A 26,207-nucleotide genomic window follows, 5' to 3' on the forward strand; every position below is an offset into this window, starting at 1 on the left:
GTGGTTAAGTGCTTGCCTGTGAAGCTTAAGGACCCCAGTTCGAGGCTCGGTTCCCCAGGACCCACGTTAGCCAGATGCACAAGGGGGCTCACGCGTCTGGAGTTTGTTTGCAGAGGCTGGAGGCCCTGGTGTACCCATTCTCTCTCTCTCTCTCTCTCTCTCTCTCTCTGTCTGCCTCTTTCTCTCTGTCACTCTCAAATAAATAAGAATGAACAAAAAATTTAAAAAAAATAATAATAATTAAAGGTTATGAATTCTCTGACTGTTAACAATCAAATATGCAGCATGCCATTGAAGGTGTTTTTTTTTTTTTTTTTTTTCTAACACCTGACTTGTTTAGTTCTTCTCCACTCTGGCTCAAAATAAGATTCAGGACAAGTTACACAGGACCCTGTCTTGTCCCAGTCTTCTAGCTCAGAAATGCAAATCTTCAACATAAGATGAAAAGGATGTGATTTTGATTTCTTTTACTTGAAATACATTTGTTATTACAACCACTGTCTATTTTTAGTTTCTTTTAAGGAGACATTTTAGCCTACCATGAATGCGTACACCTGTTTGTCGATGAGTGTGTAAGATCCAGGTGTTGTGTAGTGTGCACAACTCCTTTGAGATCACCATATTCTAGGGAGCAAGAAAGGCATGCTAGTGTCTGTTCCCACAGCTTTCCACTCCAGACTATAAATTAGGGCTGGGAAGACTGTAATGAGTAAGTAATTTATAGACTATTAAGATACTTAGTTAGAAGTGATTTCTGAAGCATGGTGAATCGAGAACACATGTTTATAAAAGACAAACAGATTCAATACAACATTGCCTCGGCTTAACCAAGCCCAACCCATTAACAGAACAAAATAGGATGCTTTATTTTGCATATCACCCACTTCCCCAAAATAGAATCACTAACCACTTGTTAACCACACTGACTGTTTAGTAGACAGAATGGTTACTGTAGTTTGCCACCAACTATTCATGGGAAGCACCCTATTAGCTTGTAGCCAGCAGTCTACAAAACAGGAAGAAAGCTTTCTGCCTCCTCTCCTCGTTTCACTTGATGTGATAATTCATTGCAGATTTCTTTTTCTTCGACAGAATGCCTACCGCCGGAACGGGATGGCTTTTCTAGCCTGCTGATGGGCCGTGAGAGCGCCCGCAATGACGGCTAAGGCGGTGTGCCACCTGCGTGAGGTGATGCTCCTCTCCTGCATTAAAAAAATAATAATAAAATAAAAAGACACCTTCTCCACAGTCTAAGGAGTGGCCTGGTTTGTTTTTGATGATCAACTGTCTGACTCCCGCCTTTCTCCTGCGCCCCCAGTACTTGGCCTTGTTTTCCAGAAGGGCCATTTGGCTAATTAACGGCAGGATGTCTGGCTAGTGTGTAGGTGGACGAGAAAGCAGATCGCACAGTTTTGAATTTTAATCCAGCCTGGGTTGGCCGCCCTCTGCCAATGTATCTGGAAAGCAGCGTTGCTTGTCCCCCAGCGTTTAGTTGCTTGTCCCCCAGCGTTTAGTCTGCACTTTATTTGATACATTTTGTAATCCACGTTTGGGACAACAGAGGTAAGATGAAATGGACAGCCGGTCTTCTACCACTGGCCCACCAGCTTTACTTTCAATGTGGCTGTCTGCATCTGTGTGGTTAGACAAGGGTTCACTTCCCAAGCTTATGCCAAGCAGAGGTCATAGTGACCTCACAAGCCACCGTCACCCCACTGACTACTTCTGCCTAGAGTGTTCACCTCATGAAGAGCTTCACTTTCCCCACACTGCCTGGGTGATCACCCCAGGCGCCCACCCTCCTGGGCCACAGCCACGCAGAAGCAACATGCATGCAGTCAAGGAAGACAGAGAGGACTCGCCTCTTCCCTGCGGCGCCCCCGCTCAGTCTGGAAACTGGCTGGTGCTGGGGCCGCTGAACTGCCCCTGGGGGATCTGTCCTTTCTCTGGCAGTCAAGGACGTGTAACTCTTGAGAACAAACCAACATATAGCACGTGTAATTGTACAGTTCCTGATTAAATATGAATTGCAAAGCAGGAAGTTATTTCTTTAATTCTGTGGGAGTTTTGTTTAATTTAAACTTTTATCATAGACACACACACAAACAACCCTTGTAAAAAATTAGTTAAAACAGAAATAAGAAATGTGATGCTTTAGTGATCATCTCAGTGTATTAGTAAATTTGACTGTGCCATGTTATTCACATGTATTAGCCATCACTTACCTGTTCTGTGGTAATCATTTTTGAAAAGAAATATGCAATTCAGAAACAAAAGGCGCAGAGATTTTGTCTCAGAAAGTTGCCAAAGATGATGTTCTGCCTGTGCCCATTGGAATATATAAGTAGACTTATCTTTTTATCATCATTCTTACTTTCCTTGGCATTCCTGATCATGGAAAATTATAAGCCTGCAGTAACATCCTTACTTTCAAAATGACAGCGTTTATTGTGTTTGCTTTCCGTCTGTCAGGCTTATAGATGGAATAAATTTTTCAGGGGCTAATTTTTCCCATTGAAAATCCTTCTCTCTCCCCATTACATATTTTAAAGTATGCAAAAAGCAGAAAATAGAAGGCTTGGGGTTTTTTTTCATTCATTTTATTCTACCTGATCTCCTTATAGTCCCACAGAAGGCAGACTCAACGTACATTTCTCTCAGAAATATGACAGGTCTGTGTTTTTGTTGGTCTGGTGTATGTTTGTCTATCTTGAACAGTCTGACAGGTAATTATTTATAAAATCTGGGTTTGCCCAGCAAGTTCATATAATAACCTTTCACTTTTCATCAGAAGCCAGAGAGCTGAATTTAGAATAAAACAAGGTCATTTATGTCTGTCCTGAACCAGCCTAGATGTGCCCATAATTGCTCAATATTAATATTTGTGATTCTTTTTTTTTCTTTCCTACTCTTAGGTTCTTTTTCTTATTCTTTCCACAAGACTAAATTTGAAGTGAAATAAAATTTCCTTAAGGAGGGAGTATAGAAACAAAACTTATAGAAGGAAAGTTTCACAAAGTGACACTTCAATAAATTATTCTCTCAATTAAAATGTCATGTGCAGTCATAGATGGAGAAGACAATGACATTAAACATCATTGTGGGGCTAGGAAAATTGCTCAGTGGTTGAGGCACTTGCCTGCAAAGCCTAACAGTTCCCCAGTATATATGTAAAGCCAGGTGCTTGAAGTGGCATATTTGTTTATGGTAGCTGGAGGCCCTGGCACACCTATTCTCTCTCTCTGTGTGTGTGTGTGTGTCTGCCTCTCTCCTCTATCTCTCTCTGCTTACAAATATTTTTTGAAAGATCATTGTAGGGTTGGAGAGAAGGCTTAGTGGTTCAGGTGCTTGTCTGTGAAGCCTAAGGACCCATGTTTGAGCCTCCAGATCCCACATAAGCCAGACACACAAAGGTGAGGCAAGTACAAGGTCACACATGCCCACTAGGTGATGCAAGCATCTGGAGTTTGATTTCAGTGGCTGAGACCCAGGCATGCCAATTTTCTCTCTAATAAAATAAAATATTAGGGCTGAGAAGTGGCTTAGTGGTTAAGCGCTTGCCTGTGAAGCCTAAAGACCCTGGTTCGAGGCTCCATTCCCCAGAACCCACGTTAGCCAGATGCACAAGAGGGTGCACACATCTGGAGTTCGTTGGCAGTGGCTGGAGGCCCTGGCAAGCCCATTCCTTCTCTATCTGCCTTTCTCTCTCTCTCTCTCTCTCTCTCTCTCTCTCTTTCTCTCTCTCTCTCTCGCTCTCAGATTAAAAAAAAATGAACGGGCTGGAGAGATGGCTTAGCAGTTAAGCGCTCACCTGTGAAGCCTAAGGACCCCGGTTCGAGGCTCGGTTCCCCAGGTCCCACATTAGCCAGATGCACAAGGGGGCGCATGCATCTGGAGTTCGTTTGCAGAGGCTGGAAGCCCTGGCGCGCCCATTCTCTCTCTCTCCCTCTATCCGTCTTTCTCTCTGTCTCTGTCACTCTCAAATAAATAAATAAAATATTTAAAAAATAAAATAAAATAAAATAAAATGAACAAAAATAAATAAATAAATAAATAAATATGATTGTGGAGCTTGAGGTATGGCTTAGTGGTTAAGGAACTTGCCTGCAAAGTCAAAGGACCCAGGTTCAGTTCCCTATGACCCATGTAAGCCAGATGCACAAAGTGACACGTGTCTGGAGTTCGTTTGCAGCGGCTGGAGGCCTTGGGATGCCCATTTCCCCCCTCCCTTCTCTCAAATAAATTAACTAAATAAGAACTTCAAGCCAAAAAAAGAATAAAGAAAACATTATTGTAAATAGCCACTTACTCACAAAGGGAGAACACGTGGCCTTGGTAAGGCAAGTGAGCTTCCCTAACCCACTCAGCAACTGCAATGACAGAGGAGGTGTGATAATCAATACCGTATTTGGCCATGCTGGATTTACATAAGAACATTACCAAGACATGTCAAGATTTTACAGCACATATATCCCACATGATAATGCTAATTTATATTTTAAATGATACTAAGTATGGACACATCCTAAAGTGTAAATGTCATATCTTGAAATCTTCAAATGCACTGTGTTATTAATTAAATGAATGATACTCATCAGGATCAACTCTGAGGCAGAAGTAACATTACAAAACTAGTTTGGGGGGCTGTGGTTTTTTTTTTTTTTTTCCTTTTTGTTTCTTATTTAGTAATCAAGTTTAAAAACACCAAAACCAACAAATAACTGCTCTTCTGTGAAAATGATGTCACACACCCCCGCCCCAGGCTAAGGGTAAAGGAAATAGAAGTATTTCTCCCCTCACCTAAATTTGGAAGTGTGACTTTCTAAATGTGCCACTTAGAGGTTATGCATTAGCCTTCCTGCTTTCACATATTATAATAGTTGGGATTCAAAAATAATGTTCCAATTTTAGGTGCAAGGATTTTTATTTGAAAACCATCAGAAGCACAAATATTTTTAAAAGATATATATAGTTCCTGTATCTGGGGAGAACTGCCAATTTATTACTGTCTGTTCTATGTTTTTTTTTTAAAAAACCCACATTTAATACTTTTACTACATAGAATACAAATAAAGTAGCTAGTCATCCTTGGTCTGAAAGAAAACAAGTTACTTGTCTAAGAATTGTAAAGTTTAATTTTATGAATATTTAATGTAGCTCCCAGATCAGGCATTGCTTTCGAGTTCATATAACCCTTGTGTAAAACTAAATCAATGCAGAGAATCTATTCTCTCATCAGCCCTCTTGGAACTGAGATAGAACCTTCCCAGGTTGCATTTAAAATTCTGCCATCAACCATGTATACATCTCATAAAATATTTTACAGTTTCCTGAATGCTCTGGCTGAACATTTCATAGTACATAAACACTTCTGCAAATAATCCAAGGGCAACAAGTTGGATATGTCATCGTAGTGCCTCCCTCCATGGAGCTAATTCTCCAGAATCATCTTATCTGACTTGAAATCCAAGATGAACTCTTGGGTGCCATTGTAGCTGATGGGGGCAGGCAGTAGCAGGAGGCCTCAGCAGTTTCTGTGGAGCTGTGCTCATTAAAGCAAAGACTTTCTTCTGCAAAGGGCATGAAGCCAAACTTAAAGAACAAAACCATGCCTGAAGGAATTTGATGCAAGTGTGGTAGTTAAATAAGGGCCAGATGCCTTTGAAAACTCAAATATTAAAAAGTCATATCTCTTAATGTGAGTTTCAAATGTCCTGAGTCAGATAGTGATACCATAGCACGTCGAAAAGAGAGGCTTATATTTGTTTGAGGGAAGAAAATATCAAGTATTCAAGCTGTCCTCGGTCCTGGAAATTTTGACAGTTGAAGCATACTTTAAAACAATCAATTCCTACAAAGGAACCAAAAAACCAGCATGCGATATTCCATCTGTACAGCCCGCTGTAATTCTGTACAGTGCTTTTTACTCATGATCCCTTCTCTTCCCATCACTGCTCAGTGTTCACGATTCTCACTTTTGTTCCAGTGAGAAATAAAAATAGAAAAAGATACAGGAGAAGACCAAAACATAGTTCTATTTATACTGTTAAAAGTGATGAATGGGGCTGGACAGATGACTTAGCAGTTAAGGCGTTTGCCTACAAAGACTAAGAACTCATGTTCAAATCTCCAGGTCCCACATAAGCCAGACGCACAGTGATGCAAGTGTGCAATGTTGCACATGCACACAAGGGGGCGCATGCATCTGGAGTGTGTTTGCAGTGGCTGAAAGCCCTGGCAAGCCCATTTTCTCTCTGTCTCTTTCTCTCAAATTTTAAAAAGTAATGGCCTGTAAAGATTGCTCAGTGGTTAAGACATTTGCCTCTAGAGCCTCATAACCTGAGTTGATTCCCCAGTATATCCACATAAGGCCAGATGTACACGGTGGTGCATGCATCTGGAGTCCATTTGCAGTGGCTGAAGGCCCTGGTATACCCATTCTCTCTCTTTCTCTCTGCTTGCAAATAAATAAATAATTTTTTAAAGTGGTGATTAGAGCCAGGCACATGCCTTTAATCCCAGCACTCAAGAGGCTAAGGTAAGAGGATCACCATGAGTTTGAGACCAGCCTGAGACTACAGAATGAGTTCCAGGTCAGCTGGGGGTAGAGCAAGACCCTACCATGAAAAAAAAAAAAAGTGAGAAGTCTGATACAGTAATTGGAGCACACCACTGTGAGCCACACACTTGGTGTTGTTTATCTCATTTGACGCTCACCACCCCTTGGATACACACAGTTTTTCTCGCTGGTACCAGTAAGCAGGAGAAGGAAAACTGGGAAACTTGGTATATTTGAGTCCTGTTTGCTCAGTTACCTGACATAGAGCTGGCATTTGTACCCAGCACTTTGATTCCACTGTTAAACAACATGGACTACTCTAAAAAGATTTCTGGGAATGTATTAAGGAAACTATTATATAGCACCGAACTTAGAAGTACTTCTCAGTACCAAAGAGCTTGATGACAAATAACTTTCATTTTAGTTAAACATTCCTTCTCTAAAGCTAAGTATTATGTAAGCAATATCACGTATCGTGTATACAAATACAGAATTTTGCTAATTCCTCTTTAATGTCTTAAGCCTCAAGATAAATATTTATGATCACTGCGCATATTAAGAGTCCCTATACAATTATGATTTTAAAAATATTTTTATGTATTTATTAGAGAAAGAGGCAGAAAGAGAGAATGAGCGTGCCAGGGCTTCCACCGCACACGAACTCCAGATGCATGCACCACCTTGTGCATCTGGCTTACGTGGGTACTTGGGAATGGAACCTGGGTCCTTAGGCTTGGCAGGCAAGTGCCTTAAGTGCTAAACCATCTCTCCAGCCCCAATTATGATTCAAAAAAAGAAAAAAGTTGCTCAAAGTTCCATGAGTATAAATCGTTTCCTTTCTGAAGACTAGATTTTTCCAAAAGACTCAAATTACATAGGCTTTCACAGAAGTTGTATATCTATGCTACAAAAGTTATTTATAAATATTACAAAATAATCCCCATCTTGTTTACATGTTTGCAATAGCAGTTCTAGAAGTTCATGTGGCCAGGCATGGTGGCACACATCTTTAATGCCAGTGCTTAGGAGGCAGAGGTAGAAGGATTGCTTTGAGTGCTATGCCAGCCTGAGACTACATAGTAAATTCCAGCTTAGCCTGGGCAAGCCCCTACCTCTAAAAAAACTAAACAAAAAAATAGTATGCTCCGAAAGTTTGTACAAACGAATTTGTTCATATTTTCTTATTAATATGCAATAATAGGCCTAGTTTCTCTAGCCAGGTGTTGGGCAGGGGTGTTAAGAGAGAAATAGGAAAATGGAAAGAAAGTGGCTAAGCATAATTTGAGTTACAAATGATTATTTTCCATTCTAGTCAGTACTCAGCAACTTTTTAAATTCTACCCTTGGTCTGTTCTGTCTCAGGACAAGTTACCTGTGATTCATGTCCTTTAAGTGGTCATATATGGGCTGGAGAGATGGCTCAGCAGTTACGGCACTTGCCTACAAAACCTAATGGCCCGAGTTCAGTTTCCCAGTCCCAACGTAAAGATAGGTGCTACACAAAGCAGCTCGTGCACCTGGAGTTCCTTTGCAGTGGCTGGAGGCCCTGGGGCGCCCACACTCACTCTCTTTGTCTCTCAAATGAATAAAAATATTTTAAAAAATATTTATAATAGAACTACCATACAATTCCATATCCAAAACACTCAAAGTAAGCATATCATAGAGAAGCCTGCATGTGTATGCATGTCACTGTGCTGTTCATGGTAAGCAAGACATGGAACCATTCTAGATGCTCAAGAGAGGAATGGGTGGAGAAAATGTGTGTATGCACAATGGAATTTTTTTTTTTTCTGCTCAACAAGAGGGACATTAGGACATTTGGAGGAAGATGGGTGGAACTCAAGATCATGATAAGTGTAAAAAGCCAGATTCCGTCATATGCGGACACGGGAGATCTACTGGGGTGAAGTAAGGAGTCCAGTGAGGGGAGAATGGGGTGAAAGGGTAAATATAAGCAAAGTTCAATAATATGCATGTGGGGCTGGAGGGATGGCTTAGCGGTTAAGGCCTGCAAAGCGAAAGGACCCAGGTTTGATTCTCTAGGACCCATGTAAGCCAGATGCACAAGGTGGTTTCACGCATCTGGAGTTCCTTTGCAGTGACTGGAGGCCCCGGCACACCCATTCTCTCTCTCCCTCTTTATCAAACAAAATATTTAAAATTAATAATAATAATATGTGTGTGTAAAAAATTCACGGTGAAACCCACTGTTGTTTTCATTTTTATTTGCAAGCAGAGAGAGACACACACACAGAGAGAGAATGGACACACCAGGGCCTCTAGCTACCGTAGAGGAACTCTAGATGCACACGTCACTTTGTGCGTCTGGCTTTACGTGGGTCGTGGGGAATCAAACTCAGATCGTTAGGGTTTGCAGGCAAGTACCTTAACCACTGAGCCATCTCTCCAGCCTGAAAACACATTTATTTTTGTATGCTAGCAAAAATAATAAAATAGCCCCCCCCCCATGCCTCGCCAGTACAAGAGAAACAGATGAGTGAGAAAAACATCTTGGCAGTTCCTCACAAGATAAACAGATTCTCCTACATCCTTGCAGAATCTCAGGCTGCAGGTGAGGCCTGACAGCTGATGTCCTCTGTCATGTATGCCAGAGCATACATGTGCTGACACTCATACAAATGAATGACTCTCATACAAATGAGTGTGTGTGTGTGTGTGTGTGTATGCATGTGCACACACATGGCTTATGAATCCTATTTAGATGAATTTCTATCAACGAAACAATAGGTGTTTATTAAACATATATGCCAGTGGGGATTACAGAGCAATGTTAAATCACAATGTGCCCTAAAGACTTTCTCCATCTGGAGCAGGCTAGCCACACGTGAGGAGATGACTAGGGACACCCAACAGGACCTTGTTTGAGGCAGAGTTGCAACTGCATTCTCCAGGCTGGCTGGTCCAGAAGCTTCTGGGACATTCTCCCATCTCCACCTCCCTTCTTGCCGTAAGCTGGGACTGCAGGTGCTAGCAATACTGGGTCCAGCTTGAAGTGGGTTCCAGGAGTCCAAACCCAGGTACTTAGGCCGACACAGCAAGCACGTTATCCACTGAGCATTCTCCCCAGCTCCACTCAGAAACCATTCGCATTTTATTTATTATTTATTTGAGAGCGACAGACACAGAAAGACAGATAGAGGGAGAGAGAATGAATGGGCGCGCCAGGGCTTCCAGCCTCTGCAAATGAACTCCAGACACTTGCGCCCCCTTGTGCATCTGGCTAACATGGGACCTGGGGAACCGAGCCTCGAACCGGGGTCCTTAGGCTTCACAGACAAGCGCTTAACCACTAAGCCATCTCTCCAGCCCATTCGCTTTTTTTTTTTTTTCTGGGCTGGCCAGATGGCTAAATAGTTAAATGCACTTGTTTCTGAATAGTTGAATGCACTTGTTTACAAGCCAGATGGCCCAGATTGGATTCCTCAGGACCCACATAAAGCCAGATGCACATAGTAGCACGTGCATCTAGAGTTTGCTTGCAACAGCAGGAGACCCTGGTATGCCCATATTCTCTCGGGCTGTCTCTCTCTCTCCCCCCACCTCCTCTTGCTCTCTCGTTCTTCTCTCTCAGCTTGCAAATCGTTTTTTTTTTTAAATTTTAAGTACATTACAGGGGCAGGAGAGATGGATCAACTATTAAGGTGCTTGTCTGCAAAGCCTAATGACCAGGGTTCAATTTCCCAATACCCACAAAAAGCCAGATGCACAAAGTGGGCATGCTTGCTTACAGTGGCTTAAGGCCCCAGTATGCCCATTACTCATCTCTCCCTCTCCCCCCCCCCTCTCTCTCTCTCTCTCTCTCTCTCTCTCTCTCTCTCTCTCTCTCTCCCCCTCCCTCCCTCCCTCCCTCTCTCTCTCTATGCTTAAAAATAAATAAATAAAAATGTATCTTACATTTAAAATGTCTGTTTTCTTTTATGTCAGTTCATTCAGAAATCATTTTAGCTCCCATGAAAGTCAACCCAATAATGGCATATCATCCCAAACATGAGTCCGGAACTGTGGAATTTTCGAAAGAAGACCCGTGATGCCACCTAGACTAACTTATCTACAGATTAAAGCATGTTCTGATCATACAGGTGCCAGTTTCTTTTAAATAAATCCATTTTTGCCATTGTTGTGTTTAAAGTATAAATTGACGGAACGGTGGCACTGAGGCTGGGGTAGAGTTCAGAAGTCAGAGCTCTTGTGTAACATGCCAAGGCCTTGGGGGTTTGATCCCTAGCACCATGGCGGGGGGAGAAAATGGCCTTCTGACATTACCTAATTAATTTTATTTAAGAGCTAACAAGAGTCTGGGAGCATATCCCTGCAATCCCAACACAGGGAAGATTGTGTGTTCGAGAGCAGCCTGGGCTACCCGAGACCCTGTCTCTAAAAAAGGAGGGGGGGGGATGTGGGAGAAAGGAGAGAGAGAGAGGGTAAGGTAACAGTTGTTTCCTGTACTTTTCTGGTATCTGTCATTGTCTCCTCAGATCTTTAATAGTGACTATGTTCTACTCTGAAGGCTTTGGGCTGCTCTAACTTAGACATAAAGTGTTTCTTGTTGTTTTTTTCTTTTGTCTTTTGACACAACGTATCACCTCAACTTTCCTCATATATCTCATTTGGAGGGGAAATTTATGATATTTTTAACATAAGGAAGTTTTGCTTTTCCTGACGTTTTATTGCTTTGCATATTTGAAACATTTCAATCCCAGACAATAAATATTACGTGATTATTGTTTTTACATGGACAGGCTATTTCCTCCTGTTTTTTTTTTTTCTGACCCCCTTTCCCAGCTTAGATACTAAAAATTTATTAGTATCAGCTAGAATCACATGTAGTGAAAATTGAAAGAGGAGCAGATTTCAGAGAAAATGGCCAGTAGTAAAAGTAAAGTGGGTGTATGGTTTCTTTCTAGATGGATCTCAATTTTTTTCTTCTTCAGTTAAAATAAAGATTAAATTCATTCTGTAAATCACTTTTTATCAACTACCATAATCGGTTATCCCATCTCAAATGACTTTTTCCTTTTCATGCATATGAACTAAATGAATCTCAACCAGGTCGACAGATATCAGCTAACCTTCCCATGACCCTTCAGTATTTAAAAGCATCCATCCTTACAAACTGTCCTGGAAAGCCGGGCATAGTGGTGCACACCTTTAATCTCCCCACCGAGGAGACCAAGGTAGGAGGATCGCCATGAGTTCAAGGCCAGCCTGAGACTACATAATGAATTCCAGATCAGCCTGGGCTAGTGCAAGGCCCTATCTTTAAAACATAAATAAATGAAAACCTGGGGCTGGGGAGATGGCTCAGAGGATAGAGTGCTTACTGTGTAAGCATGATGTCCTGAGTTCAGGTCCCCAGAACCCACAAAAAGCCAAACACCGTAGCATATGTCTATAATCCCAGCCCTCCTATGGCAAGAATGCTACAGACAAGAGAATCTTCCAGAAATCCATGGGCCAGTTAGCCTGCTAGCAGTTTTTGCAGTGAACAATAAGATATCATGCCTCAAACAAGGTGGAAGCTCTGAGGACAGACACCCAAGGTCATCCTGGGACCTCCACACACGTGCCATGGAATGCACACACCTGTACTCACAAGCATGAAAACATACAAATAATTCTTTGTTAAAAAAAAAAAAAAAACTCAGGCTGGAGAGATGGCTTAGCGGTTAAGCACTTGCCTGTGAAGCCTAAGAACCCCGGTTCGAGGCTCGGTTCCCCAGGTCCCACGTTAGCCAGATGCACAAGGGGGCACACGCGTCTGGAGTTCGTTTGCAGAGGCTGGAAGCCCTGGCGCGCCCATTCTCTCTCTCCCTCTATCTGTCTTTCTCCCTGTGTCGCTCTCAAATAAATAAATAAATAAAAATAAAAAAAATAAAAAACTAGAGCTGGAGAGATGACTTGGTTAAGCACTTGACTATGAAGCCTAAGGACCCCAGTTCGAGGTTCGTTCTCCAGGACCCACATTAGCCAGACGCACAATGGAGCGCACGTGTCTGGAGTTCGTTTGCAGTGGCTGGAGGCCCTGGTGTGCCCATTCTCTCTCCCTATCTATTTGCCTCTTTCTCTCTGTCACTTTCAAATAAATAAATAAATAAATAAATAAAAATAAAATTTTTAAAACAACTATATCCATGGCTCCCTCACCTTCAAGTTTCTCAATAAGTCCTCACAGGCTACTCTTTTAAAATTATTTTTTTTAATTTTATTTATTTATTTATTTGAGAGCGACAGACACAGAGAGAAAGACAGATAGAGGGGGAGAGAGAGAATGGCGTGCCAGGGCTTCCAGCCTCTGCAAACGAACTCCAGACGCGTGCGCCCCTTGTGCATCTGGCTAACGTGGGACCTGGGGAACCGAGCCTCAAACCGGGGTCCTTAGGCTTCACAGACAAGCGCTTAACTGCTAAGCCATCTCTCCAGCCCAAGGCTACTCTTTTAAATACTAAAACCCTAACATCTTCCCTCACATACCACCTCCTGCTTTTTTTCCCACGTTAGCATGTACCTTGTCCTAATGTGCCCACGTCATAGATTCAGCTGAGTGTCTCCATGTGCCTTGTAGACTCTGCACTGAAGGACTGACATCACCGCATGTGTCCAGTCCACAGGTATCAAGTGAACAAGTCAATGACCAGAGCTTAATTCTACAAATTGTCACAGTGCTGTTCCCATTTCACTATATTTCATCTCAACATTAAGTCTCCCCTAAACTGTCTGAACATCTTTGCCCATCTTTTTCAACATGAATTTTTATACTTTTACATTTGCTTTCTCAGTCACAGCTAGGATTTAGCCTATCATGTAGCTACGTTTTCAATAATAGCATAACAGAATTTATACTGATTTATGTTCCATTACTCACTCAAATTTTCATCTCATGACAGCTCCAGGTTAGCATTTTTTTTGCCAATTCACATGTAGACATTTTGAAGGGTATAAACAATATATATATATATATATATATATATATTGGTCCAGGCTAACCTGGGATTCACTATGTAGTCTCAGGCTGACCTCGAACTCACAGCAATCCTCTTACTTCTGCCTCCTGAGTGCTGGGATTAAAGGTGTGCGCCACCACGCCTGGCTTGGGATGTTGTTTTAATTTAAGCCATTTTATCAGGTGCTGGGTTGCATGTCTCTGTGGTTTTCCTGATGACTATGCAACATTTTTCATGTGTTCACTACCAGGTCTTCATTTTGAGGTGCTTGCTAAGATATTTTGCCCACTTGTCTGTCACATTTATACAATGGAGTTCTACTCAGCGGTAAAGAAAAATGAAGTTATGAAATTTGCAGAAAAATGGATGGACCTGGAAAGGATTATACTAAGTGAGGTAACCCAGGCCCAGAAAGCCAAACGCCACATGATCTCTCTCATATGTGGATCCTAGCTACAGATGATCAGGCTTCTGCGTGAGAATGAAAATACTTAGTAGCAGAGGCCAGTAAGTTTAAAAGGAGACATAAAGGGAAGAGAAAGGAAGGGAGGAGGGAACTTAATAGGTTGACATTGTATATATGTAAGTACAATGATTGTTAAGGGGAGGTAATATGATGGAGAATGGAATTTCAAAGGAGAAAGTGTGGGGGGGTGGGGAGGGAGGGAATTAACACGGGATTGTTTTATAATCATGGAAAATGCTAATAAAAATTTTTTAAAAATGAAAAAAAATAAAGGGATGAGAACATGATCAAAAGAGTATTTAAAAAAAGATATTTTGCCCACTTGAAAAAAAATACAGTTTTATTTATATTACAATGTAACAATTCTTTTTCTCCTCCTCCTCCCTCTTTTTTTGGGGGGTAGGGGTTCAAGGTAGAGTCTCACTCTGGCCCAGGCTGACCTAGAATAATTCAGAAAGCATCATGGTGCTGAGAAGAAGTGACAGAGGAGTGCTCAGCACTGCAATATCTCTATCACACCTTCCAAGGCTCAGGGTCCATTGTGGAAGAGGTGGCAGAAAGAATGTAAGAGCCAAAGGAAGGGTAAGACTCCTCCAGACACAAAATGGCCTGACACTACCTACACAAAACCATCATAATAAGAGGAAAATATGATGCATCAAAATAAAAGAGAGACTGACTGAGAGAGGGAGGGGATATGATGGAGAGTGGAGTTTCAAAGGGGAAAGTGGGGGGGGAGGGTGGGCATTACCATGGGATATTGTTTACAATCATGGAAGTTGATAATAAAAAATAAAATAAATAAAATAAAATAAAATAAAGTTAACATTGGGAGGGAAGGATGGCTTAATGGTTAAGGCACTTTCCTGCAAAGCCAACGGACCCATGTTTAATTCCCCAGGATCCCTACAAAGCCAGATGCACAAGGTGGTGCACGCATCTGGAGTTCGTTTACAGTACTTGAAGGCCCTGGCACACCCAATTTTTCTCTCTCTCTGTTTCTCCCTATATATCTGCCTCTTTCTCAAATATATAAATAACTTTTATAAGATAACCTTAAAAAAAGATATTAGGTCCCATATAACACATCTGTTTGGGGATGATGTTTCTTTTCTCTCACTCCCTCCTTAATATCCTATAACCTGAAATAGTGAGATATATGGATCACCACCATTAACACATTTTTTGTTAGTTCGTAAGGGAGTGGGAAAGGGGAAAAAGTAAATGAAGTATTTTGGTGCCTAAAAAGTATGCTGTACTCCTGTTAAAATAGGGAAGAAATATTCATAACTGCTTTGGCATCAGTAGCTGTCCCAAGGGTCACCACTGGTGTTGATCACCCCTACCAACCAGTCCATATATCATCTCTGCCTCCGGAAGACCCTTACCTGGAGGGTGAGCCTGCCCATTTCCATTTCAGTTACCTTTTAGACCAGGTATCTTGTCTTTTTCCTGATTTAACAAGCCACCCCAAAACTCAGTGGCTTGAATCTTAGTTCTCACGACCCTGCTACCTTGACTAAGCAGTTTTGCTCACTGATGTTGTCTGGTGGTCACTCGGCTGCCTGGAGCCCTGATGCGCACTCCTTCTTCTTGACCCCTCTCTTTATCTAGATAAGGTTGGCCTTCCCCACAGCTTAGTAGACTCCAAGATTGGACTTAAAATGCACCTGCCTTCCAAGAGAGAAGAAACAAACTTCCAGTCCTACCAAGGCTTATCTCAAAAGTCCCACAACCTCACTTCTATATGTTGTTACCAAAGCTAGTCAGAAAGCAGTCCAGATTAAATAGAGCGCCTCTGGATGAGATGACAATGCATCCACCTCCAGTTCACAAGGCTGGTTGTCGAAATGGCTTTCTTTCAGATAAGTTCCTAGGATGGGAAATGGAACATTATTGGGTATTCCTCACTTTAAAAATGTTACACGTGGGCTGGGGAGATGGCTCAGCAGTTAAGGTACTTATCTGCAAAGCCTAACAACTAGGGTTTGATTCCCCAATACCCACATAAAGCCACATGCACGCAGTGACACGTGTCTGGAGTTCGTTTTCTGGCTAGAGGCCCTGGTGTCCTGGTGTGTTCATTTTCTTTCTCTCTCTCTCCTATTGCTAAATGCTTGAAAATAGATTTCAAAAGGAAAAGAAAAATATAACAGCCAAGTAGTTCTCTACTCAAATCCTACCAGTTTGAATTCTTAGCAGGGTTTATATAAGGCCTCTCAGTGCCTTAAATTTCTAGATATTACTATCCTTCTAATCTTTTCTACTTTAATGCAGGAGACTCTGACCACTGTATTGAATTGTATTTTGAATACCACTGAAGTGGAACATTTTCCATGGGTTCATGGGCCATGAGTAGATTTTTTTTAAATAGTCTAATCATGTACTTTGTCCATTCTATTCTGACTATTCCTTATTCCTTGTTTGAATGTTGATGTTTTTCTGAAACCCGAGTTAGTAAAGTTAACTTGACCTCAGGCAACCCTGCTAAAGTGTTAAATATTATGAATAATGTTATGAATAAGGCTTGCCTGGAATAATATAATTTATCTTTGTTTCCACAGGTCTTTTTCTTTTCTTTTCTTTCTTTCTTTTCTTTTTTTTTATTTTTTTAATTTTTATTTTTATTTTTTTTTGAGGTAGGGTCTCGCTCTAACCCAGGCTGACCTGGAATTCACTGCATAGTCTCAGGGTGGCCTCAAACTCATAGCAATCCACCTGCCTGTGCCTCCCAAATGCTAGGATTAAAAGTGTGCACCACCGTACCCAGTTTAGCCTATGGGTCTATTTTTAGTTTCCCTAGATCATTTCACCTTTTTCAGACTTTTCTGAGATTGAAAGTGTTATAACTGCAAATGGCCTGCTTTTTTCAATTAAGACCAGAGACATCAACAGCAGAAAGGAACATGTGCAGAGACCCTGAAGTGAGTGTGCTCAACTTGTACACATTAGAGCTACTGAAGGAGTGTGCTGAGCTCGGACATGTGGACAGACTGAAGGGAATTTATTCAGCTCCTACACGTAGGGTTGGAGTTAGGGGGTGTATGCCCCTTGGACACGTAGATCTAATCTTGACTTCTGGTCAACTTTATACTAAAATGCATTTGACACATTAACCACACTATCTCTTCTCCTTGTGTCTGACACTAAGAGATTTAATTTATCTTCATCTCAGGCTGGAGAGATGGCTCAGTGGTTAAGGTGATTGTCTGCAAAACCTTAGGACACAGGTTAAATTCCCCAGTTTCCACATAAAGCACAAGGAAGTACACGCATCTGGAATTTGTTTGCAGTGGCTGTAGGCCCTGGTGTGCCCATTCTCCTTCTCTCTCTCTCTCTCTCTCTCTCTCTCTCTCTCTCTCTCTCTCTCTTTCTCTGTCTCTATCTCACACACACACACTGTTTCTATCCATCTGCCCCTATATCTCTTAAACAAATAATTCATCTGCATCTTTTGTCCATATCCTGGTTCTAGCTGTATGGTATTTGAGAAACGTCCTTAATTCTGGGAGTTGGATTCCCCATCTACTAAGTAGGATCATTGAAATTCTACTCAATGACTTCGAGACAGCTTATATTTTTGAAGCCTAATATGTAAGGGAAGGGCACTTACAGACTATGAACCAAGGAGAAAACAACATAGGTGGAAGTCAGAATCTTTAAGAATTTATTTTAGCCTGCAATGTCTTATTTTTTAAGGAAAGTTAATCAAAACTCTTTAAAAATACTTTTCAATTATAGGCTTGAAACTTGGTGTTATTTGTAATACCTTTTTAGAAGCATGAAAATAGCATATCCCTCTGGACCAACTGTGTGCTTTTCCATTTGGTAAACACTGATTTTATTTCTCTGGTCTGTAGGAGTAATGTAAGCCAACTTAGCACATCCTGTTTCCTTTCCAGGCACAGGTATAGATGGTGACAGATCTGCTCTCAAAACAAGCTTCCTGGTCTAATTTTTGCTACCTGGTTAGTCAATCTATCAACGCCCTGAACATGGATCAGTCTACCAAAGCTTTGTCTCTGACATTCCCCATTATATTTGTCCGTTAATGTGATGCCCAGGATGGTCTTTGTTTTTTATTGGTTATGTCATGTTGGTACCATCGCTAGCCTCATCCCTGTCCTCCCCCCTCCACAGGGACCCTCCTCCTTGGGGAATATTGGTCGTGAATTGTGGGGTTAGCCATCAGTTATTGGTAAGAGGCAATGTCTTTGTGCATAATGACCCAATGTGTGTCTCTAACATTCTTTCTGCCCCCTCTTCCATGAATTTCCCTGAGCCATGTTGAGTTCATTTTAGGTCTGCTTCAGTGATTAGGTGTTGGGAGCCTCTGTGTCTCTGGGTATCTGGTTTGGTAGAAGTTGATTGTTCTCTGTATCTATCTCCTTCACCCTTGTGCTGGTACCAGGTTCACCAAGAAAGCAGCACTCTTGCTTATTTCTCCAATTACTCTTAGTTTCAGCTGGGGCCCTGGCGAGGTGAGATGGGCTGGTTCTCTCCTTAGAATCTGCGTCCATCTGAAAAAGAGAAGCAAATTCTCCAATGGAGAGTGAAGTTAGCATCAGATAAATGGGATAACCTTTTTTTTTTTTTTTTTTTTTTGAGGTAGGGTTTCACTCTAGCTCAGGCTGACCTGGAATTCACTATACAGTCTCAGGGTAGCCTCGATCTCATGGCAATCCTCCTACCTCTGCCTCCCAAGTGCTGGGATTAAAGGCATGTGCTACCACGCCTGGCTCAATATTTGTTTGTTTGTTTGTTTTTTAGAGAGAGAATTTAATAGGTGTAGGCCCTCTTGTAGCCCATGATTGGTGGGAGTTTGACAGTGGAGAGCGGGCTCATTTTTAGATGTGGTTCTGACTTGATTCTCAACTCCAACTATGGGTTTCGTTCCACTGAGCAGATCAGTTAGCCAAACCAAGAGCAGTTGGCTTCCCACCATAGCTGTGCGCCACTATAGCACTTGTGTGAACATTAAGTCAGGTTTTTTGCTACTGAATAGCTTAGACCACGAGTTTCTTGGACATTTTCTTCCAGTTGCTTATGTGGCACCTTCTGGCACTAGATGAGCTAACTGTCTGGGGACTGACTCTCTTCCAGATTCCAGCCAAGTCACTCCATATTCCCTACCAATAGCATATGGTGTCTTCAGCAGTAGGATCTTACCACTAACCCTTGGTGGGTCATCAAGTACTCTGACAGAAATCTGTCTTCTTTTGGGAAACCTTGTAGGTCTTTCTGATCAACATCTCATTGTGGATGTTAGCCACATGCTGGTACTGGGAGTTACAGGTCAGTGCCCAAGAAGAGAAGGAAGAAAAAGATAAGTAATATACCGGAAATAGAGAGAAGAGAGAGAGAGAGAGAAACAGAAGATTAAGGTCAGTCTTCCTCATGTTCTCTCCAGGGCCTTGTGATTCAGGTGTTCCCTCTAAGGGCCTGATGAAGGTTCAACCATTTAGTCTGTCTTTTAGGATGTAGAATTTTATGGTACCTTTGCCATTTGGGTCCAGTTTTGTGTCCCCCATCCCCACTCTTGCCCTTCCCCCCACACCCTATTGTCCGGTCCTCAAGATGCTTATTAGGTACATCAGCATCTCAGGTCAGGAGCTGTAGATGAGTGAGGCTATACGACGATTATCTTTCTGTGATTGGGTGAGTTCATTGAGAATGACCCGTTACAGGTTCAACAATTTTTCTTCAAATTTCATTGTGTCATTTTTCCTTACTTCTGTGTAGAATTCCATTGTGTAGATATATCACATCTTGTTTATCCATTCATCTAAGGATGGACGTCTGGGTTGATTTCAGCTCTTAGCTACTACTAATTGAGCCGCTACAAACATGGTTGAGAAAATCTCTCTGAACTGAGGCTTGGAGGTTTTAGGGTAAATGCTCAGAAATGGAATAACTGGGTCTGTTGGTAACTCTATAGTCAACCTTTTTAGGAGTCTCCATATTGCTTTCTAAAGTGGTTGTACCATCTTACATTCCCACCAACAGTGGATGAGGGTTCCTATTTCTCCATATCCTCACCAGCATTTATTTTCATTTGATTTTTTTTAATGTTTTCTGTCCTTACTGAGGTATGGTAGAATCTCATAGTTGTTTTAATTTGCATTTTCCTGATGATTAGGGATGATGAATATTTTCTTAAGTGTGTGTTTGCCATTTGTATTTCTTCCTCTGAGAACTGCCTGTCCAGTTCTTTGCCTCATTTTGTGACTGGGTTGTTTGACTTTTTATTGTTTAGGTTTTGGAGTTCTTTGTACATTCTAGAAATTAGGCCTCTGTCAGTTGTATAGCCGGCAAAAGTTTTCTCCCATTCTGTGGATAATCTATTGGCTCTGTATTTTGTGTTTTTCTGTGGAAAAACATTTTAGCATCATGAGATCCCAACGGTTGAGTGATTGTTTAAGATCCTGTGCTACTGGCCAGGGGACCCAGGCCAGGATGATCTTTAAATGAGGTATTCCTAGTACCCATCAGCTAAGACTATCAGGGCATTTTCAGTTCTCTTGTTATTTATTTATTTATTTAAATTTGCAAGCAGAGAGAGACAGAGAAAGAGAGAGAGAGAGAGAATGGATGTGCCAGGGTCTCCAACCACTGCAAACAAACACCTTGTGTATCTGGCTTCATGTGGGTACTGGGGAATCAAACCCAGATCGTTAGGCTTTGCAGTCAAGCGCCTTAACCTCTGAGCAACCTCTGCAGCCCCATTTTCAGTTCTTAACCAAGGTACCTATGGCAAGTACAAGGATAGTGAACAACCCAATTTCCTGTGGAGACTCAGTGTGATGTCTACTTTTTTTTTTTTTTTTTTAAGTAAGAAGATTGGGTTTCATCTGTATTGAGTGACCAAAGTATCAGCTTAGAAATATTTTATGTTTCCATCAGAGTTTATTCTGCTTAGCATAAATCACCAGAGCCAACCATAACTTAGCATTTGCTGGAGCTTTTTCAGAGTCAGCTGTATTACGCGCATGTCAGAGACACCTTCCTACAAGTCCCCAAAGGTCAGCCCTTTAGAAATTCCACTGCTTCCTTCCCTTTACCCACTCAACACTTATGGAAATATATGCTAATTGGAACCGAAGCGGCCCACTCGCCTACCAGGGTTAGACCCTTCTTAACACAAGATTAATGAGAACGAAGTTTAAGGAAAAAATAACATTTCTCAAGCAGTAGAGAGCAGATGCCAAGGAAAAGCCAGCAACCCGGATCGGTCTGTTTCCAAGCTCTGCTTTTCCTGACTTCGATCAAAGGAGTTAAAAATAAAGAAATAAATAAGATATTCTGTGTCTCCATGCCGGCCTGGTGTTCCTCCCTTACAGCCATGCCTATGACCGAGTTAATTTCTAAATCAAGCTAGGAAAGAGATTCACAGCAATAATAAAATTGAATAGACTGTAGTAAAATTGCCAGCATCTCTACTCTTTTTTTTTCTACTTTTTATGTATTTATGCAAGCAGAAAGAAAGAGAAAAAATGGACGCGCCAGTGCCTTCAGCCACTGCAAACAAGATCCTCCAGCACATGCAGCACTTTGTGCATCTGGCTTTACATGGGCACTGGAGAATCGAACCCCGGTTGTTAAGTTTTGCAGGCAAGTACCTTAACCACTGAGCCATCTCTCCAGCTTAAGCACCTCTGCTTTTGTACTTTAAGGCCCTCATTAAATCACTAAGGGTTACTTGAAAGGAACAGTGACCATAACAGCCAAGCTGATAACCAAGTCAGTGCCCAAGGGGCTCAGGGGAGCTTGCTTCGGTACATAGAGCATGGGCACACTGCAAAAGTGATGGTTCCCATCCAGGCTGGTCTTGGTGCGACGATTTTATCACCTGTGTTATTCAGATTGATAAACACTTTAAAATTTATACCTGGGCATGGTGACACACACCTTTAATCCTAGCACTAAGGAGGCAGCAGTAGGAGGATTGCCATGAGTTCAAGGCCACCCTGAGACTACAGAGTGAATTCCAGGTCAACCTGGTCTAGAGCAAGACCCTAACTCAAAAAAAAAAAAAAATTATGAATTGTTTCTTTCTACAACTTACCATTTAATATTTTTCAGACCATGTTGAACTATGAGTAACTGAAATTGTAAAAAGTAAAACTGCATAAGCATCCCCTGACTTCTGTTTTTATTGTTTGGGTTCACAAATGGTTACGTACTGATTGTGCTTATATTTCATCTTTCTGTAGACCATACTATTAAAATAGCTGCCAGGGAGAAAATCATTTGTAATAATTCAAAAACTATCTCCAGTGATGGCAATTCTTTTGATTAAAAAAAAATACTTTGGGCTGGAGATATGGCTTAGCAGTTAAGGGGTTTGCCTACAAAGCCAAAGGATCCTGGTATGACTCTCCAGGACCCATGTAAGCCAGATGCACAAGGGGGGTACATGTGTCTGGAGGCCCTAACGTGCCCATTCTCTCTCTGTGTCTGTCTCTCTCTCTCTCTCTTTCTCAAATAAATAAATAATTTGGTCAAATGCCTAAGCTCATTCCTTCGGCTTAGATTCAGTCTGGGAGCTGATATTTTCTCCTCAAAAGCCAGAACAGGCCAATGCTATAGCTTCTTGCAGACATCCATGGACAGAGGTCTGGACACTTCAATCAGAGGGTGACTGAGAGGGAATGCCATAGAGCAGGCAGCTTCCAGGATCTTCTTGAACTCTTGCCCCTTTGCCAGCGAGCATTCTGGTCTTTGTTATTCTTCCTTTTGTTGTCTACGTGAAACCAGAAACATTGATTCAATGTCCAAGATGATGAGGCAGGCACCCGAGGCGGAGGGCAGACAGGGTCAACAGGACACCTAGATAACGCTGGTTCAGCTGGGCTCACAGCCACCTGGTTATGTGATGAACTGCACTCGTGTTCCTGGGAGACTGGACCAGCACCCCCGAGACTCCAGGCAGACGTTAAAATGCACACCCACAAACAGCCATCCCAGACCTCTAATCTTACTTTATGACCAAACTGTAATTACATTACAGTAATTACTTGAATATTACATTTTTATTACTGTTATGTCATGATGTCTACTAAGAAAAATATATGCCTACTTGAAGCAATAAAATTCTTAATGACTCAGTTAAGCTGTGTCTACATGAAACCCACGACTCGAACAGTTTGGTCAAAATAATTTTTAGGGCCTAGGGGAAGAAGAGGGTTAATCCCCACCTGCCTGATTGCCTCAAATGCAAGGAAACTACCATAATGTATTACTAAAGGCAAGGTGAATCAGGAACCTACAAGCATTTCAGGAGCCAAATTTATAAAGTCATCCATTCTTTATCTTCTGTTGATCAGTTTGAAAAAGTAGAACTGGGAAGTTGGCAAATGTATGTGTCTCCTCCACCCTCTGAAATGGCCAGCAGGCCCAACCGTGGAAGACTCTTACAAGAGCAGCCGGGCCAGTTTGTCGAAAGCCACTGGAGTATTTGGAATTCACTAAAGACACTCCTCAAAAGAGACTGTTCTGTGTCGCTTGGACTTTTTATTGTGATGTGACAGTGGTATCTTTGTTCGTTGCCTCTTTGAAGGTGGGATCTCACTTTCTATAGGCCTGTGGCCTGTAGAACGTATGGCTGTGGTGATTCCAAGCTAGCAGACTCTGCCTTTTCTTGCCAGGGGCCTCTGACCATAGCCACCTTCCCAGGTTAGCCAAATGCACTGTCTTTCTCACAAGCTGGGCAGGCCCAGACAAGCCTAGCATGACGGTAGTCTCAGAAATAATTCTATACTGCAGGGGCCAGAATTCACACCCTTGAATTTTAAGGATTTATCATCTGAGCTGACATGAGTAAACAAAAAATCCAGATTTAGTCACTTCTGAAAGTTTTATTCCACATATATTTTATCCCCAAATTTACTATGCATTAAGGAAATACTTTTCTATATGAAAATGAAGTGGCATAGGTTTACCTTCCCCAGGCAAACCAAATGCAGGACTTGATTTCTGGTTGATTAAAACACACGCAGGAGCTGAGAAGATGGCTCAGAATAAAATACCTGCGGTGCAAGCAGGAAGCCTTGAGCTCAGATTGAAAACACCAAATGGCAGCCTCAGCACTAGACAGGACAGAGATGGGAAAGTGAGAAGGCTTATGGACTATTCTGTCTTGATGAATCACTGAGCTCTGGGTTTAGCAGGAGACCCTATCTCAAGAAAATAATGAGGTGCATAAGTCTTAGAGTAGGAATCCTAACATTAGCCTCCAGCTGCTACAAGCGTGTGCACACAAACACACACACACATGTAGACAAGTATGAATACTTACACCCACATGCAGACATACATGAATGCCTATACACACAAATAAAAATTGTAAACAAAGTATAAAAAATCCTTTCAGATATATGTATGACTATATATACATGCATACATATATATATATATATTTTTTTTTTCTGGTCTGATTCGGAAGCAATGTGTATCCATTGAACATACACCCTGTTAAACATTCATGACTGCCTACAAATGTGAAAAGTATTACCAGGTCTATTTTTAACATTGTTTTGGCAAGGCTGTCACCGTGGAAAGAAACTCCTATGGAATCGTAATGAGAAGACTGAATGATTCTTTGAAATGTGGTTGTGATTCCCTAACTCGCTAACCGGTGATGTCACTGCCACTGAGCAGCAAGAAACGGTGGAATCACTCACTTGTCAGCCTCTCTGGAGCGCCGCAGCAGGAGCGGGAGCTGTCTGGAGTGTGGTGGCGTGAGCTGTGCCTTCCCCCAGCTCAGGGCCCCACGCGGCTTTGCCTGGGACATCCTGCGTACGCTCAGCTTGTCATCTGTCTGAGCCTGCGTTATGGAAGAGAGCACCGTTTGCACGTGTTTCCTATCGAACTTGATCTTCCCACTGCTTTTTTTTCTATTTCGGAGAGAAAAGAACTCCCTTGTTTCAGCTGTTGGAGAAAGACAGGTTTCCTCCAGCTCATTTGAGGCCCCTCCATCCCTTTAGCGAGTGACAGGAAGTTCAAAGAAGTCTGGCAGGCCTTTTCCTCATTCCTCTTCACTGCCCCTTTTTCATCCACTGAGCACCCCGGTCCTATAAGAGTGAGGCGCGGGGCTGTCTGCTTACAGCAGGGGTGAGCAGGGAGGCTCTGCAGACAGCGTGCCTTGCACAGAGACACCGGGCAGTGCACACCACACACCAAGCTGGGTGTGGTGGCTCACGCCTTTAATCCCAGCATTCGGGAGGCAGAGGCAGGAGGATTGCCATGAGTTCAAGGCCACCCTGAGACTCCATAGTGAATTCCAGGTCAGCCTGGGCTGGAGCAAAACCCTACCTTGAAAAGAACAAAAAAAGAGCTAACTTCTAGCCTGCCCTCCATGTGCTGAGCTGTGTCAACCAAGGTGCACTCCGAGAGAGCTGTCTTCTAATTCCTGTCCCTAGAAGGAGCGCTTTCGGATAGTCTCCTGCTCTGTGACGACACAGTTCTCCTCCTTGTACTATCTGGCCTCACAGGGGTCCTGGGACTATCTCTAGAGGAGGCAAGATGTGGCATGTAGAAGGGACAGATCTTGGCTGGGGCAGCAGTAAGTATAAATGAGGTGATCGCTCGTGTGGAAAAAACATCTACACGCTAAGTTCTTATATCCTAAATTAACAAGAAAGCAACCATTCAAAGTCCCAGGTTCAGTCCTGGCTTCAGGACAATGGTCATTCAGCCAGGGGCCTGCAGAGTGTGAGAGAGACAGTACACTCAAGTGTTCTCGCATCCTCTACAGAGTCACGGAGTCACTGAAGTGTAGAGCAGACAGACACAGGAGGGTCTCTCACATCCATCCCGACTCTGGCACTGGAAGCCCTCTTCTCACTGCCCCTTAGGGCACACATACACACGCATGTGCACACACACACACACACAAACACACACACACACGCCTGCCTGTTTCCACATCGATTCTTCCCCATCCTGATGTTTGGGGGAAAATATTCCCAGACTTAGGGTCAGTGGCGTCCACTGTGCACACAGAAAGACACGATGCTACCGTACTCTTCATTGGCTATCCATGTTTGTCACAGGTTTCCATAACAACTCAAAGCCACCAACCTACAGCCTTGGCCCAGTCTCTGCTCCTGTCCCAACCAAGCCTGCCAGGATAGCTACCCATTTTCAAGAGTGCCAAGAGGGTGTGGATCTCTACCCTTGTCTAGTTGTTGGAATGACACCAGGTCCCTTCCTATCA

At 42.4% G+C, this 26,207-nt stretch overlaps 1 protein-coding gene across 1 annotated transcript in view; it reads left to right on the top strand.

Moving 5' to 3' along the window:
• Positions 1-1,248, top strand: part of Supt3h (SPT3 homolog, SAGA and STAGA complex component) — a 400,501-nt gene extending 399,253 nt beyond the window's left edge. Inside the window, exon 12 of the mRNA XM_045157594.1 lies at positions 1,093-1,248. Within this exon, the coding sequence (XP_045013529.1) occupies positions 1,093-1,134 (42 nt within the window). The 3' untranslated portion in view covers positions 1,135-1,248. The remainder of the gene's footprint in view (positions 1-1,092) is intronic.
• The last annotated feature ends 24,959 nt before the right edge of the window (positions 1,249-26,207 follow it).

Source organism: Jaculus jaculus, chromosome 8 (assembly GCF_020740685.1).
Source record: "Jaculus jaculus isolate mJacJac1 chromosome 8, mJacJac1.mat.Y.cur, whole genome shotgun sequence".
Taxonomy (NCBI): Eukaryota; Metazoa; Chordata; class Mammalia; order Rodentia; family Dipodidae; genus Jaculus; species Jaculus jaculus.